General features: G+C 43.2%; 1 protein-coding gene across 2 annotated transcripts in view; it reads left to right on the plus strand.

The window, feature by feature from the left end:
* The first annotated feature begins 990 nt into the window (after nt 1–990).
* STT3A (STT3 oligosaccharyltransferase complex catalytic subunit A) overlaps nt 991–17,338 on the plus strand; it is a 29,602-nt gene continuing 13,254 nt past the window's right edge. Inside the window, exons 1-9 of one of the 2 annotated variants that reach the window (XM_033206280.1) lie at nt 991–1,137; nt 4,091–4,213; nt 5,280–5,340; nt 10,533–10,654; nt 11,004–11,149; nt 12,348–12,438; nt 13,805–13,911; nt 14,469–14,633; nt 16,917–17,097. In XM_033206280.1, the coding sequence (XP_033062171.1) occupies nt 4,126–4,213; nt 5,280–5,340; nt 10,533–10,654; nt 11,004–11,149; nt 12,348–12,438; nt 13,805–13,911; nt 14,469–14,633; nt 16,917–17,097 (961 nt within the window). In that variant the 5' untranslated portion in view covers nt 991–1,137; nt 4,091–4,125. Of the gene's footprint in view, nt 1,178–4,090; nt 4,214–5,279; nt 5,341–10,532; nt 10,655–11,003; nt 11,150–12,347; nt 12,439–13,804; nt 13,912–14,468; nt 14,634–16,916; nt 17,098–17,338 lie in introns of both variants that reach the window. The other variant, XM_033206281.1, reaches the window with a different exon arrangement.

A 17,338-nucleotide genomic window follows, 5' to 3' on the forward strand; every position in this document is an offset into this window, starting at 1 on the left:
GGCTGCCTCTCGGTCCCCCGAGGAAGCCCGTCTGCTGCTGGGGAAAGCTGTGCCTCCGTGGCGGTGGCTGTCTCAGCCCGCAGTGGAGACGCTTCCAGCTTAGCCCCGACAACCCCTTTACGCCTAGGCACGCTCTTTTTTTTTTTTTTTTTTTTTTTGAGACGGAGTCTCGCTCTGTCGCCCAGGCTGGAATGCAGTGGCCGGATCTCAGCTCACTGCAAGCTCCGCCTCCTGGGTTCACGCCATTCTCCTGCCTCAGCCTCCCCAGTAGCTGAGACTACAGGCGCCCGCCACCTCGCCCGGCTAGTTTTTTTTGTATTTTTTAGTAGAGACGGGGTTTCACCGTGTTCGCCAGGATGGTCTCGATCTCCTGACCTTGTGATCCACCCGTCTCGGCCTCCCAAAGTGCTGGGATTACAGGCTTGAGCCACCGCGCCCGGCTAGGCACGCTCTTTCGCAAAGCTAGGGGCTGTGAACTCTGCCAAGGTTCCCAGGTCCATCGCAGTTACCAGAGCACCGTAAAAGCTCTTGAGCCAACTATCAGGCACATCCTGCAAAAGACGAACAGTCTGGACCAGGAAGCGTTTGAAATGCTTCCCTCCTCTCCTTTCACCTTGTATTACGTAACAATTTCTACCTTAAAAAAGAGGGAGACCAGCGGCTCCGCATTCCGACTTACTGGGACTTGGAGCAAGGGCCTATTTCAGCGTAGTTTCCGCTTCTTGTCACATGACGGGAGTCAGCGGGCCACTCCTTTCCACCGCGACTCCCCGTGGGTCCGCAGACCGACACGTCACTCCTCGGCCCTCAACCAAACTGCTTGGGGCATGTTCTTTCCGCGCTCTTGACTCCTACGCGCCAACCTATGACAGCTCGGCGGGAGCACGCAGACACGCCTCTAGACTGCTAAGCGATAGCTGTAATTACCAATTAACAACTGGAATCGCGGTTCGGTTTACGCCTCCGAGTTTGACAGACAGTTCCGGGATCCTATCGCTCTCCCGAAGCGTCGAATTGGCCTAGAGCCAACCAACGGGGGAGCGATCGGGGAGGTGGACCCGGCTGCTGCCAGGGTTGGGTGCGCCGCTGAACTGATGGCCGAGGGGGCCCAGCGGATCGCTTAGGAAAGCCGGCCAGGTGAGAAGGCCATAGAACGTAACTTGAAAATCAGCGGCAGGTGCAGTTCATGGCGTTGGTGGGGCTGAACGAAGTGTGCAGGGGGCAAAAGTGGGGATGGAGAGCAGAGCTTAGGGCCTTGCAGAGGAGGGGGCGTGGGGCGTGGTGTGGGGGCTTCCTGGATGGAAGGATGTGAAGGTCTGGGGAGGGAAGTAAGGTGGATCTTGGGGACAGAGCATGGGAAAGACTGGGTCCTGGGACTAGTTATGGAGGGGAGGGCGCGTAGGATGCTGGGTTGATGAGGGTCCCGCGCTGGGGGGTATCAGAGGTGGTCAGTTCTTTGAGGGCGGGAAGAAGAGGGAGGTGGGACCCGCTGGAGAGACCAGGAGGGAGAAGAGAGTAAAAGATTGTGAGAGGGTGTGGAAACGTGTGTAGGAAAACGGGGCTGGGGAAATTGCAGTCTGGGAAACTACAGCTAGGGTGGCAGGAGATGCCACAGTTTGCAGGGCACACTTGAGGAGAGCAGATTGTTAAGTGTTTTAAGAAAGGTGTCTTTGCTCTTATTTGCTTGGCCGTGTGCGAAAGTGACCAAAGAGCACGAGATGAAATCTCCCTTACGGCCCTGCCCTAAATGACTAGCTCCTTTACTCAGTTTTCAAGTAGAGGTCCTAGCAGTCTCATTTTGGTGTGTGGCTCATATCAACACAGTGGTGTTAAGTTTGTTCCTATTTCAGGCATTCCAGAAAACAGCTGCAAACCCTGAGAGATATGGCTGGATTGTTGACCTCCTGGAGTAGTTAGGCCTTTATTTTTAGTTGCAAAATAAGGTTTCCCTTTGGGACTATACTTAAACACATTTCTAAAACTGCTCTTCTGGGACAGTTAATTATGGAAAACATGCTTGACTTCTCGATGTTGGTGCCAGCATTCTATATGCCTTCCACCTAGTCCAGTATGTGGTTTTTTTTTTTCTCCTTTATTCCAATAATAGTGGGAAAAAAGATTCGTGGGGGAGGATAGACAAAGGTTTGTTAACAGATATACAAGTACAACTAGATAGGAGGAATAAATTCTAGTGTTCTATAGGATAACTATGATTAGGAGTATAATTAACAAAAATATACAATTTATTGTATATTTTCAGATAGCTAGAAGAGTGGATTTTGAATATTCCTAAGACAAAAAAATAAATGTTTGAGGTGATGAATCTACTAATTATCCTGACTTGATATTACACTTTATATACATGTACAAAAATGTCACACTGTACTCCATAAATAGGTACAATTACGTGTCAATCAAAAATAATAAAAGCAAAAAGTCTTGAATTATATCCTTTGTTATAATCGTTATAACTTAGCCCTTGATCACATTGTAATTTAAGAAGGTAGGGCCGGGTGTGGTAGCTCACGCCTGTAATCCCAGCACTTCGGGAGGCTGAGGTGGGCGGATCACCAGGTCAAGAGATCCAGACTACCCTGGCCAACATAATGAAACTCCCTCTCTACTAAAAATACAAAAATTAGCTGGCCATGGTGGCGCACCTATAGTCCCAGCTACTCAGGAGGCTGAGGCAGGAGAATCACTTGAACCCGGGAGGCTGAGGTTGCAGTGAGCCAAGATGGCACCACTGCACTCTAGCCTGGTGACAGAGCGAGACTCCATCTCAAAAAAGAAAAAAAAAAAAAGGTAGTACTGTCTAGTACTATTGTATACAAGAATAACTAACCTATGGTAGATTAATGCTATATTACTATATATATAATTCTTATCTGTCATGTGATTTCCATTTTGAACTGTCTGCAGATAGTGTCCCTCAACATTTTAATCTACTTTGTTTAGCCCCCGACTCTTCTGCTTCAGTAGGAAAAATTCATTTTCTTTCCCTCTAGATTATCATCTGATGCCATCAAACTGTCTCTGTGTAATTTAATCAGTCTCTGAAATCAGCATTGTCAGTTACAGAGATGCCTTGAGACAGATGATTGGAAGCGGGTATCGATCTGAGCAGCTGTTACAGTCTGATATATGGGATTGAGAGCACAGTGGGTCTGTGTTTGTGTACCTCCTCCTCTTCTTGAGTGCATGATTGTACCTGCCTTAGTTATCAGTTATGCTCTTAGTTGACCCGACAGCCCCACTGGGATTTAGAAAAGAAAAAAGTTTATAGCCATTCAGTTGAAGTGTAAATTTAGGGCTCGAAATTGTGTTGATTCAGTCGTGACCTCTATTTTTCCTCTTACTGCTTTCACTTTTTTTTTTTTTTTTCCTTTTTCCTTTTTAAAGAGAGGTCTGGCTCTGTTGTCCAGGCTGGAGTGCAGTAGTGTGATCCTAGCTCACTGCAACCTCCAACTCCTGCCTCCGTCTCCTGAGTAGCTGGGACTGCAGGTGCAGACCACCAAGCCTGCATAATTTTAAACAATTTTTTGTGAAGATGGAGTTTCACTGTATTGCTCAGATTGGTCTTGAACTCCTGGCTTCAAGTGATCCTCCCTCCTTAGCCTCGGAAATTGCTGGGGCTTGCACTTCTGGTCTCAATGTTTATTTCCTGCTTTTTTCCCCCCATACAGTCCTGCCTTTTCCTGAGTGCTCTCTTTCGCCATTTTATTATTTTTCAGTATTTCCAATCTTTTCTATTTATTTTTTCATCTCTTCCTTGTACTATACTATTGCTAATTGTGCTTATGTACTTGTTAGCTGTGAAGGAGTTAGCTGTGAAGGAGTGGGAAATAGAATTATGGATGGTTTATTCTGACCACTCCATTTTAGTCTTGACACATAGACCTGACTTGTGCCTACTTCCTTGCAAGTTGATCATACGTTAGGCCTGGCTTGGATATTAGTATTAGCTTTGACCCTCTGTGGTGTTTTTGCTAGCTTCTATGTCCTTTATGATTCCCTCTCATCATAAAATATGAAAATCTAGTAAATTGAAGGTGTTCAATATCTTGTGGTCTTGACTTTTTCATTTTAGCTGATCGTCGTGTGTGGCCACCCATTCATGTCAAGATGACTAAATTCGGATTTTTGCGATTGTCCTATGAGAAGCAGGACACACTTCTGAAGCTTCTCATTCTGTCAATGGCTGCTGTATTATGTGAGTGTGCATGTGAACCTCTCTCTCTTTGGGGATAGAAAGAGGAAAGTATAGAAAAAAATGGAAAATCGCTATCTTAAAATGCCTTGTTCTTTTTAGCAGATTGTTATGTTTTTCCATTCCTCATCAGTATAATTTAATGAAGGCAAAATAAAAGGAATATAAAAGTCAGGGCTATGGGCCACGCACGGTGGCACATGCTTGTAATCCCAGCACTTTGGGAGGCTGGGGTGGGTGGGTCACTTGAGGCTGGGAATTTGAGACCAGCCTGGCCAACATGATGAAACCCTCTCTACTAAAAATACAAAAACTAGTTGAGTGTGGTGGTGGATGCCTGTAATCCCAGCTACTTGGGAGGCTGAGGCACGAGAATCACTCGAACCTGGGAGGCAGAGGTTGCAGTAAGCCGAGATTGCACCACTGCACTCTAGCCTGGGCAACAGAGCGAGACTCTGTCTCAAAAAAAAAAAAAAAAAAGAGTCAGGGCTATGATCATCTGTGAAAGAATGGGAAGCATGCTGTGCCAGTTCTGTTTTCTCATAGGGCAGAAAGTGATATTGGGGACCCGTGGATAACTGATTTTTGTAAAAGACAATTATCTTCAATTTAGGTGCCTCCTGTCATATTTTTGAAAGTCTCTTGAGCGTTTACTCTGTATTTTAGATTTTCTGGCTCTTCATGAGTCCTAGGTATAATTTTGCTTGCCATACCTATTACTTTGCTCCAAGGTTAAGGTTAGTTATATGTGTATGGTGGGGGAGTCAACGTGTATAAAAGATGACCATGTAAGTTGGGTTTGGTATTAGTAGGTGAATGTAATGTTATAGGCTTTTATGATTAGTTAACTGTGACCTATGAAAGTGGAAAATGTAGATGCCATTGTCAAGGGAAAGTTAACTTCTCTTGTTTCCTTTATGTGGGGAGAGATGGAATAAAGACTTTATTCAGGGATTATTTTGTATTTTCTGTGACCTCTACTGGATAATACTGTCTTCATTATAATACTATATCTGCTGTTCTTTCATGGCACATTACCAGTAACATATTAACTCTCTGGTTTTTGCAGCTTTCTCCACTCGTCTCTTTGCTGTCCTGAGATTTGAAAGTGTTATCCATGAGTTTGATCCGTGAGTACCTTTGCTTGATCTGGTATTATTTGCTTTGGGAGGCATTCAGGTTCATGGGTTTTAGATTCAAATTTCAGTCAGCCCTCAGTGATAGAGATGTGCTTTCAGTACATTTAAGGGGGAAAAAAAAAAAAAGCTTAAACTCTTCCAAAGGATATAATTATCTCCTTTTAAAACATATATGTTGGAGTCCAGGCACAGTGGCTCACACCTGTAATCCCAGCACTTTGGGAGGCGGAGGTGGAGGGATCACTTGAGCTTAGGAGTTCGAGACCAGCCTGGGCAACATGGTGAAACTCCATCTCTACAGAAAAAAAAAAAAAAGTATATGTTGGAATTGACCAAGTAAGTCTCTGAAACTCAAAAAATGTGAGAGGCATTGCTAGTATGTCTGCCTATCACTTAAGATCTGGCTAGGCTAAGGAGAATTCTGGCTGCTCAGTTTGGTAAAAGTTTGTGATGCAGACTGAAGGAAAGGGTCCTGGTGTGTATTCCAGGCTCAGAAGAGAATCACAAATGATGTACTTGAGATTCATGACATTTTGCTGTTTGTTTGTTTGTTTAGCAATTTATGTAATAGAAATTAGGCTTCTTAGTTAAATTCTAGGGCAATGAAAAAAACAAAGTTACCAGTTTGATTAGGAGTTTTGTTCATTAGATGAAAAAGATATGGTGGAAGTTCTTAGTGGTATTAATAACTAGCATTTAGTAAGCATTCATTTTGTTCCAAGCACTAATTTGCAGATTATCTGTAAATCCTTTCAGCAACCCTTTGAGATGTAGGTACTATTATTCCCTTCTTAGAAATGAGGAGACTCCACTGGGCATGGTGGCTCATGCCTGTAATCCCAGCACTGTGGGAGGCCAAGGCGGGTGGATCATGAGGTCAGGAGTTCGAGACCAGCCTGGCCAACATAGTAAAACGCCATCTCTACTAAAAATAGAAAAATTAGCTGGGCGTGGTGGCATGTGCCTGCAATCCCAGCTACTGTGGAGACTGAGGCAGGAGAATCGCTTGAACCCAGGAGGTGGAGGCTGCAGTGAGCCAAGATCGTGCCAGTGTACTCCAGCCTGGGCTACAGAGCAAGGCTCCATCTCCAAAAAAAAAAGAAAAGAAAAGAAAAGAAAAAAGAAATGAGACTCAGGCTGGAGTGGTCATCTAAGGTTGCATATTCAGTACATGGAGGAACCATGATTTGGATGTTGGTGTGTCTGGCTCGAGACTGGAATCACTGTGTTCTATTGCCTGAAGTTAAGGCTTATAACAAATTTGGAGGGCCAAAATTTTAGGTTCTTGAAATATTATTGATATCTTAAAAATTGTATATTTAATCTTGTGGAGTATTGATTGAAAATGCCTGCATCTGTTTGCAAATTTATAATTTTGTTTTGTGTAGATACTTGAAAGCATTTTGGAGGCATTACAGTATTCTGTTTGGGGCCTCCCACATTGAGTTTATATTTTTTCTCATGAATGAGGAAACATGTCCTTTTGTTTTTTCTTTTTTTTGTTTGAGATTGGGTCTGACTCTGTCACTCAAGCTGAAGTGCAGTGGTGTGATCACGGCTTACTGCAGCCTTGACTTCTGGGGCCCAAGTGAGCCTGTCACCTCAGCTTCCCAAGTAGTTGGGGCCACAAGCATGTGCCACCATGCCTAGCTAATTTAAAAAAGAATTTTTGTAGAGATGGAGTCTCACTATGTTGCCCAGACTGGTCTCAAACTCCTGGACTCAAGCAATCCTCCCTCCGTGGCCTCCCAAAGTACTGGGATTACTGGCATGGGCCTCCATGCCCAGCCTCCTTTTGTTTCTTGATCCCAATCTGTTAGGCTTCTTTCTCAGACCTCTGAATGAGCAAATATTGATGTTAGCTAAGCAAGAGCATCTGCTTTGTTGTCAAGAGCTGTTAGGAACTGTAAGGGACTTGACGCTTCCTTTTGCAGAGGAGGAAACTGATTCCCAGAGTGGTGAATGCAGTCCAGATCTATTCCTACTAACTTACACTTCCTCTCTCACTCTGCCTCTCCTACTGGTAGGTAAAGGACACAATTCTGACACATATTGATGTCTGCAACCCTCATCTCTTCTGTTTCTGACAGTCACCAAAACAATACCAGTGACAAACAGAAGGATAGAGATTTCTGCCATCTCTTGCTTCTGTTTACTTCAGCTTTCAAAACTTGACTGACCAAGGAGGAAATAGGGTTAGAGAGGTGGGCAGAGAGAATGGTTAATCATGATTATCCAAACTAATTAAACTATCTCTAGTTTGAGACTCTTTTTGTTTATTTTTGTCTGTCTTCCTTTTTTTTTTGGAAACAGGGTCTTGCTGTGTCACCCAGGCTGAAGTTCAGTGGCTCAGTTATGGCTCATGCAGCCTCAACTTCCTGGGCTCAAGTGATCCTCCTGCCTCAGCCTCCCGAGTAACTGGGACTACAGGCATGCACCACCACACTTGGCTAATTTTTGTATTTTTTGTAGATTCGGTCTTGTCGTGTTACACAGGCTGGTCTCAAACTTATGTGCTCAAGCGATCCACCCACCTCTGCCTCCCAAAGTGCTGGGATAACAGGCATGAACTACAACGTCATCCTCTAATTTATTTTTATTTATTATTATTAATTTTTTTTGAGATGGAGTTTTGCTCTTGTTGCCCAGGCTGGAGTGCAACGGCGTGATCTCAGCTCACCGCAACCTCTGCCTCCCAGGTTCAAGCAATTCTCCTGCCTCAGCCTCCTCAGTAGCTGGGATTACAAGCATGCACCACCACATCTGGCTAATTTTGTATTTTTAGTAGAGACGGGGTTTCTCCATGTTGGTCAGGCTGGTCTCGAACTCCCGACCTCAGGTGATCCACCCACGTCAGCCTCCCAAAGTGCTGGGATTACAGGAGTGAGCCACTGCGCCTGGCCTTATTATTATTATTATTATTAATTTTGTTTTTTGAGACAGAGTGTTGCTCTGTCACCAGGCTGGAGTGCAGTGGCATGATCAGGGCTTACTGAAGCTTCAACCTGCCTGGGCTCAGGTGATCCTCTTATTTCAGCCTCCCGAGTAGCTGGGACTACAGGCATATACCAGTAAGTCCTGCTGATTTTTGTATTTTTTTAGAAACAGGGTCTTGCTGTGTTGCCCAGGCTGATCTTAAACTCCTGAGCTCAAGTGATCCGCCTGCCTTGGCCTACCAAAGTACTGGGATTACAGGTGTTAGCTACCTCACCCAGCCTTATTTCTTTTTAAATGAGAAACTTAAGAGAAGGACTTATATATTTTGGGCCTAAAGAACTATCTTTCCATTTAAAGCTCTTAAGCATTTTATATCAAATATTTTTCATGTTGTCTATGTATCTGTGTATCTTTCTATATTTTTTTGAGACAGGGTCTTGCTGTGTTGCCCTGTCTGGAGCACAGTATTGCCATCATGGTTCACTGCAGCCTTGACCTCCTGGGCTCAAGCAGTCATCCCACTTCAACCTCCTGAGTAGCTGGGACTATAGGTGTGTGCCACCATGCCTGGCTAATGTTTAAAAAAATTTTTGGCCGGGCGCGGTGGCTCAAGCCTGTAATCCCAGCACTTTGGGAGGCCGAGACGGGCGGATCACGAGGTCAGGAGATCGAGACCATCCTGGCTAACACGGTGAAACCCCGTCTCTACTAAAAACACAAAAAAAACTAGCCGGGCGAGATGGCGGGCGCCTGTAGTCCCAGCTACTCGGGAGGCTGAGGCAGGAGAATGGCGTAAACCCGGGAGGCGGAGCTTGCAGTGAGCTGAGATCCGGCCACTGCACTCCAGTCCGGGCAACAGAGTGAGACTCCGCCTCAAAAAAAAAAAAAAATAAAAAATAAAAAATAAAAATAAAAAAATAAAAAAATTTTTGTAGAGATGGGGTCTCACTGTGTTGCCCAGGCTGGTCTTGAACTCCTGGGCTTAAGCAGTCCTCTCGCCTCAGTCTTCCAAAGTGCTGGGCTTACGGGCATGAGCTGCCATGCCCAGCTGTAATCTATTTTTATGCTACTCTATAGGTGACATAAGAAGCATTTTAGATAACTGCATGAGTAGACCTTGTTAAAAGCTTAAACACTGATTAAGAAAATTGTATTATGAAGTAGGTTAAAGTTTTTTCATCCTGCATATGATGGTATACCAACATCTTTGAAGATTCTCATCACTCGAAATTATTCATGTATCTTTGTGTGCAGTATAGATTTTTAAAAATATGTTCCTGTCACTTGAAAGCCAGAATATGGCCAGGCATGGTGGCTCACGCCTGTAATCCCAGCATTTTGGGAGGCCGGGGCAGGTGGATCACCTGAGGTCAGGAGTTTGAGACCAGCCTGGCCAATATGGTGAAACCCCATCTCTACTAAAAATACAAAAATTAGCTGGGCGTTATGGCGAGCGCCTGTAATGCCAGTTACTTTCAGGAGGCTGAGGCAGGAGAATGGCTTGAACTCTGGAGGCTGAGGTTGCAGTGAGCCGAGATTGCGCCATTGTGCTCCAGCCTGAGCAACAAGAGCAAAACTCCGTCTCAAAAAAAAGAATAAGAAAGCCAAAATCTATTAGTGCCTACATCTCAGTGGCTTTGTCTTCATGGTGCTTGAATTCTCTGGGCCTAATGCCTACCGCATGTCAGCTTGATGAAGTATCCCATTTGATTGCTTTGTTATAATGTTAGGTTCCAGTTTCATTTCCCTTCTTTTTTTTTCTGAGATGGAGTCTTGCTCTGTTGCCCAGGCTAGAGTGCAGTGGCGAGCTCGGCTCACTGCAGCCTCCACCTCCCAGGTTCTAGTGATTCTCCTGCCTCAGCCTCCTGAGTAGCTGGGATTACAGGCACATGCCACCACGCCCAGCTAATTTTTGTATTTTTAATAGAGACGGAGTTTCACCATGTTTGTCAGGCTGGTCTCGAACTCCTGACCTTGTGATCCACCTGCCTCAGCCTCCCAAAGTGCTGGGATTACAGGTGTGAGCCACTGCACCTGGCTCATTTCCTTATGAGAGAAGCAGTGCTTTAGTTGAGACAAGCATGGAAATAGAAATGAACAGACTTATGGTGGTATAAAATGATTTTCATGGCATAATTTTTGATGCTAAACTGGTTTTTCATTGAGTAATGCTGAATTTCTCAATGGTGTATCCTGAGGAGCAAAATTCACCACAAATTCACAATAAAGTTTATTTCTTGCTATAGGTACTTTAATTATCGGACTACGAGGTTCCTGGCTGAGGAGGGGTTTTATAAATTCCATAACTGGTTTGATGACCGAGCCTGGTACCCTTTGGGACGAATCATTGGAGGAACAATTTACCCAGGTCAGGAGAACAGATATGTTTTTAAAAAAAAAACCAAAAAACAAAACCAGAAATATTTGTATGGTAGAGAACCAGTTTCTTTTATTTCTAATAGCTTTGTCTTGTGACACTTGTAATTTCATCCTGATTACAGGTTCCTAAAAGTGCATCCTATATAGACAGGAGTACGTTTGTAGTAGAGTGGAGATGGGTGGTTTTTATACATTCTAGACTTCGGATTGAATCCTTATGAGAGAAATTTATAGGCTTACTGCAGTTGTAGTCACTTTATTGTATCTGGGATTTTCCCTTTCTTTTTCCCTTAAGTTCTGGTAAGACAACCTAATGGAGTTTCTTCTTCCTGTTACAGGTTTAATGATCACCTCTGCTGCAATCTACCATGTACTCCATTTTTTCCACATCACCATCGACATTCGGAATGTCTGTGTGTTCCTGGCCCCTCTCTTCTCCTCCTTCACCACCATCGTCACGTACCACCTTACCAAAGAGCTCAAGGTGAAGGATTTGGGGTGACAGGAGGCTTGGGAATGAATGTTATTGAGCCTCTCTAATAGATGCTGGAGGGTGGGGGACAGAGCCTTAGAAAGGTGGGGAGCCAGAGGGTAAAGACAGCTTTTACTGGGCCAAATTAATTGGGTTCACCGCAACCCCTTTCTGGAATATGTTTTTTTTTTTTAATCATTAGCAACTGTCCTCATGAGAGTACAGTTGAAAGTGAAACGGAAATTGCTACATAAAGAAGAAAACATTTAAAATGCAAAATGTGAGGTTTAGATTTTGAAGTCCTCACAGTGTAAGGGAGAGGAAAAAAAAACAACATGAAACATTCCAAAATGGTTAGTTTTTCCTACCAGGAATGTACTCGGCAATTATTTGTTGATTTAAAAAAAAAATTATTTTAAAATTCTTAAGCCACTTGGCTTCCTTAGTAGACTCCATAGTGCTGACTCTCTTTTTCCAGGTTTCAGCATTGCTGACCTTGGCTCCCTGGGTGCTGTTCTTAGTTTGTGCTGTGGTATTAGAGACACCTGAGAGGTGATAAACTACTAGGGGGTTTGGGAAGCCTGAGTTTAGTTTGGAAAACTTTTCCATCCTTCTCCTTACTGCCCTTTCCCAAATTTGACCCTTTAAACAGACAAGTCTTTATTTTTTGGAATGTGGCTGATACCTGCTGTTCCCTTCTCCCAAGCTCAAAGGGTACCTGGTGATATTTAAGCTTTATTGCCTAAGCTCCTGGCATTTTCCGTTTAGGTAGATTATCACTTACCTTTGTTGGCTTTTTAACCGAAATAGTAATTTTCTTCCTTTGGTTGTCCTTGCATGGCTTTTAGAGGTGTGACTGGTGTTCCAATGATGTACAGATATTGTTAGGGTTAGAGACTTACAAGCTTGGGGAGATTGATAGCCAAACAGCCCATTCTGGGACGATATTGATGTTTGACATCTCACTTGATTTGTCTGTCCTCAGCATATGTGTTCTCAGTGTCAGGTTTGGTGTCATCATGGGGAATTGGTCATGAAGTTTTTAGTTTTCTTGTGCTGTGAGCATTTCTAGCATTTCTGACATCTCACATCTACCTTCGAAATTGTTGGACTGTTTTCTGGGTCCATTATAAACAGAATGGACTAGTGGATCCTCTATTTCTCAGCATTGTATTGGTGTTAATGTCTTATTACCCTTTTTTTCTTACAGGATGCAGGGGCTGGGCTTCTTGCTGCTGCCATGATTGCTGTAGTTCCTGGATATATCTCCCGATCTGTTGCTGGCTCCTATGATAATGAAGGTAAGACTTTTAAAATGCTGAAGAAGATCTTCTCACCTGATTATCCAACAGAGCTTCATAAAGTGCAATCTGTGGTTTAGCAATAATAAAAGTGGCAACTGAGTGAGAAGATTAGAAATGGGCAGGAACGGATCTTGGACAAGTTCATGTTCTCTTCCCATCATCCTTTCCAGAAAGGTAGTTGGTGACTTTTCTTACAAGTCTTTGGTTCATCTCTGCACTCATAAGATAGTTAACTGTTGTTTTAACATTATAATCATTTGCTTTATTTTCCTACATAAAGGGAATAGATGTCCTTAAAATTTTAATGACTTATTGACTTATTTTCAATTCAACATACGTTTGTGGAATGTTACTGGGAAAACATAGTATTAAGTGTTAGATAGATAATGAATGAGATTATTTTGTGCATAATTATAAGAAATTAAAGAGATAGATAATGAATAAGGTTATATTGGCCCATAATGTATTAAGGAAGATTAAAATGGACATGTAAATATAACTCCAGTGACAGGAGATGGTACTATGTGCCATGATAGAAATTTGAACAGAGTATTTCAGGAATGTAGTCAGAGATTAATTCAGATTTGGGGCTGAACTTGGTGGCTCACGCCCTGTTATCCAGTACTTTCGGAGGCTGAGGTGGGTGGATCATTTGAGCTCAGGAGTTTGAGACCAGCCTGGGCAACCCTGTCACTATAAGAAATTAGCTGGGCATGGTAGTATGCGCCTGTAGTCCCAGCTACTCTGGAGACTGAAGTGGGAGGATCGCTTGAGCCTGGGAGGTTGAGGCTGCAGTGAGCTGTGATTGCCACTGCACTTCAGCCTGGTAATAGAGCAAGCCCCATTTTTTTGTCTTTTTGTTTTTTTAATTAAAAAAAACAAAAGCAGATTCGGGAATCAAGGGAGGCTTTTTGGAAGTGGTTGAGGTTCAACTGGGTCCTGAAGTTGGGACTTCATTAGGCAGATATCAAGCAAAGGGGCAGTTGGGGCATGAGTATTAGCTTATGTTAAGACGTAGAGGCAGGATGATGAATGATAATATAGGATGTCTTTAGAACTATAAGCAGTATGTTTAGTGCTTGGAAAGAATGATAATAATGGCCAATATTTACTTAATGTTTATTATATGCCAGGTACTCTTCTAAGTGCTTTACAGGCATTAATTATATTTGTTTTCAGAACACTTTTATGAAGTAGATACTATTACTTCTTTTTACATGAAACTGAAACAAAAGGAGGTAAATAATTTGCCAAAATTACACTATTACTTGGTAGTAGATGCAGGCAGTCTGTTCCAGAACAGTATTCTTAATCACTATACTAGCCTGGCCTCTTGTTGAATTTTGATGTGTCCTTTCTGCAGGGATTGCCATCTTTTGCATGCTACTCACCTACTACATGTGGATCAAGGCAGTAAAGACTGGTTCCATCTGTTGGGCAGCTAAGTGTGCCCTTGCTTATTTCTACATGGTAACTTTTTCTACATGTTTTTAATTTTTAAAGTTCTCTAAATACTGTGTTTCCTATTGGTACTTATTGTTTGACCAACTTTCTTTTCCGGTAGGTTCCCCTAAACTTTTTCTTTTCCAATATATTTTTTCTGTTCATACTTACGTATATGTGTAGACTTCCTTAATTGCTTCTACTTGCTCGCATATCCCTAAATCCTCTGTATGACCTTACAGTAGATTGCATTTAGATTCATTCTGAGGCTTGGGTCCCTCTCGTTATGTGATCATGACATCAGCAACCACGAGGGAGCAGGGGATTGAGTTATAGTGATGGATTTGAACTTGATTTTATATTTTCTTTTTTAAAATTTATTTTATTTTATAAACCTGTACATGTAAGGACTTGATTTTCCTCTTTAAAAATATCAGTTATTTGAACTCTTTAAGCCATTTGGCATAAATAAAGTTATAGTTACTATGTATTCTTTAAAAAGTCACAGGTGATATCCTACAATATAGTGGTGGTGGTCTGAGGAGGCGTACTTAGAGGAACTGTTTTTTTCTATTCCATCGTAGGTCTCGTCTTGGGGAGGTTATGTGTTCCTGATCAACTTGATTCCTCTCCATGTCCTGGTACTGATGCTCACAGGCCGTTTCTCCCACCGGATCTACGTGGCCTACTGTACTGTTTACTGCCTGGGCACTATCCTTTCTATGCAGATCTCCTTTGTGGGTTTCCAGGTGAGCCCTTGACTGAGTAGGGTTTTCAGCTTCTACTTTTTCTGTGTAGCCCCAAATAGACTGATTTATCTTAGATTCTGTTAAGAAGAGTATGACTTACAGCTTTTATTTTATTTTTTTTTTCTTTTTTTTTTGAGACGGAGTCTTGCTCTGCCGCCCAGGCTGGAGTGCAGTGGCCGGCTCTCAGCTCACTGCAAGCTCCGCCTCCCGGGTTCACGCCATTCTCCTGTCTCAGCCTCCCGAGTAGCTAGGACTACAGGCGCCCGCCTCGTCGCCCGGCTAGTTTTTTGTATTTTTTTAGTAGAGACGGGGTTTCACCGTATTAGCCAGGATGGTCTCGATCTCCTGACCTCGTGATCCGCCCGTCTCGGCCTCCCAAAGTGCTGGGATTACAGGCTTGAGCCACTGCGCCCGGCCGACTTACAGCTTTTATACTGAACTACTTGCAACAGAGTTATTGGTCATTGAAGTTTACCTCCAGGAGTGTGCTAATATTTGCTCCGTGGAGTTTGAATTTCATGGCTCTTACTTTGGCTTTAAGTTTGTGGGAAGGGGAGGGATATTTAGTTGAGTAGAGTTTAGATGAGTGATCAAAGTTAAAATTTCCAGTCCTTTTAATGCAGATGGCCCCACGTAGTAGCAGAGAATCCTGATCTTAATGGTATCTAATTGTAAGTGCTTCAGGAACGAAAGCACAAACCTTTAACCACATTGCTCCATAGGGTTAACAGACAACTGCTAAATCAGAGAATAACGTGGCATGTTTGATTTCTTTTGTGAAATGATCATGAAAGTGCAAACCTTATTTAGAGGTCAACAGGTATTTCTTTACTGATCACCTACTGCAGATTGTCCCCAACTTACAAAGTGTGACCTAGGATTTTTTGGCTTTAGAATGGTGTGACAGTGATCTGCATTCAGTAGAAACCGTACTTCCAGTACCCATATAAGCGTTCTGTTTTTCACTTTCAGTACAGTAGTCAATAAGTTACATGAGATGCTCAACACTTTATTATAAAATAGGCTTTGTGTTAGATGATTTTGCCCAACTGTAGGCTAATATTAAATGTTCTGAGCATGTTTAAGGTAGTCTACGCTAAGCTGTGGTGTTCCGTAGGCTAGGTGTATTAAATGCATTTTCTACTTATGATATTTTCAACCTAAAATGGGTTTATTGGGATGTAACCCAATCATAAGTTCAAAAGCATTTGTATATGCAGTTTGCTGATCACTTGAAAATGTAAAAAGAATAAAAATACGGTTATGGTCCTTAAGGAAGTTTTGGTCTTCTTGCAGGGAAAGAAATACATGCAGCTGTCTATATCCGATAGGCTACTGTTCTGGAAGTGTGGTTCTTGAATCATCAGCAGCAGCAGCTAGGAACTTGTTAGAAATAAATGCAAATTCTCGGCCGGGCGCGGTGGCTCAAGCCTGTAATCCCAGCACTTTGGGAGGCCGAGACGGGCGGATCACAAGGTCAGGAGATCGAGACCATCCTGGCGAACACAGTGAAACCCCGTCTCTACTAAAAATACAAAAAACTAGCCGGGCGAGTGGCGGGCGCCTGTAGTCCCAGTTATTTGGGAGGCTGAGGCAGGAGAATGGCGGGAACCCAGGAGGCGGAGCTTGCAGTGAGCTGAGATCCGGCCACTGCACTCCAGCCTGGGCGACAGAGCAAGACTCCGCCTCAAAAAAAAAAAAAAAAGAAAAAAAAGAAAAAAAAAAAAAAGAAAGAAATGCAAATTCTAGAGCCCCAACACAGACCTACCGAATCAGAAACTCTGGAGGTGGGGCTCAGCAATCTGTGTTTTAAGACTCCTACCCCCTTGGTGATTATGATGCCCACTGGCATTTGAGAACCACCGATCTAAGGCAAAGAATGATTAAGTGCTAGAAGAGAACTAATGTGACATGGAACATAGAGAGAAGTGATTGATTTCAGTTTGGCAGATGAGGAAGAGATGATATTTGAGTTGGACCTTGAATGATGAGAATTTTAGTGGATGGGAATTTGGAGAAAATTACAGTCGAGGCTAAGGAAATAACCTGAGCAAAAGCCAGATATGTGATAATGATAGTGTATCTTATGCTTTAGGGGGCTCCAAATATTCTGTAGAAAATATGGCTGGTGAACTAAACCCTTCCCTAGTTTGGCCCTGAGTCCTTTGGGGCCTCAGAACTCATTTGATCATTTAGTTTGAACTAGATAAGAATAATGCAGGCCTGCACTGGACTTACTCATTTTTTTCCTTAATATTAACATACATGTCCTTTTACCTACAGCCTGTCCTTTCATCAGAGCACATGGCAGCCTTTGGGGTCTTTGGTCTCTGCCAGATCCATGCCTTTGTGGATTACCTGCGCAGCAAGTTGAATCCACAACAATTTGAAGTTCTTTTCCGGAGTGTCATCTCTCTGGTAGGCTTTGTCCTTCTCACCGTGGGAGCTCTCCTCATGCTGACAGGTAGGGAAGGCTCACAGCTTTTTTTTTTTCTCTTTTTTTTTTTTTAAGATGGAGTTTCGCTCTTGTTGCCCAGGCTGGAGTGCAGTGGCACAATCTCGGCTCACTGCAACCTCCGCCTCCCAGGTTCAAGCGATTCTCCTGCCTCAGCCTCCTGAGTAGCTGGGATTACAGGTGCCAACCCAGCCAATTTTGCATTTTTAGTAGAGATGGGGTTTCTCCATGTTTGTCAGACTGGTCTCGA

The sequence above is a fragment of the Trachypithecus francoisi genome, unplaced genomic scaffold, assembly GCF_009764315.1.
Source record: "Trachypithecus francoisi isolate TF-2019V2 unplaced genomic scaffold, Tfra_2.0 Lachesis_group8, whole genome shotgun sequence".
Taxonomy (NCBI): Eukaryota; Metazoa; Chordata; class Mammalia; order Primates; family Cercopithecidae; genus Trachypithecus; species Trachypithecus francoisi.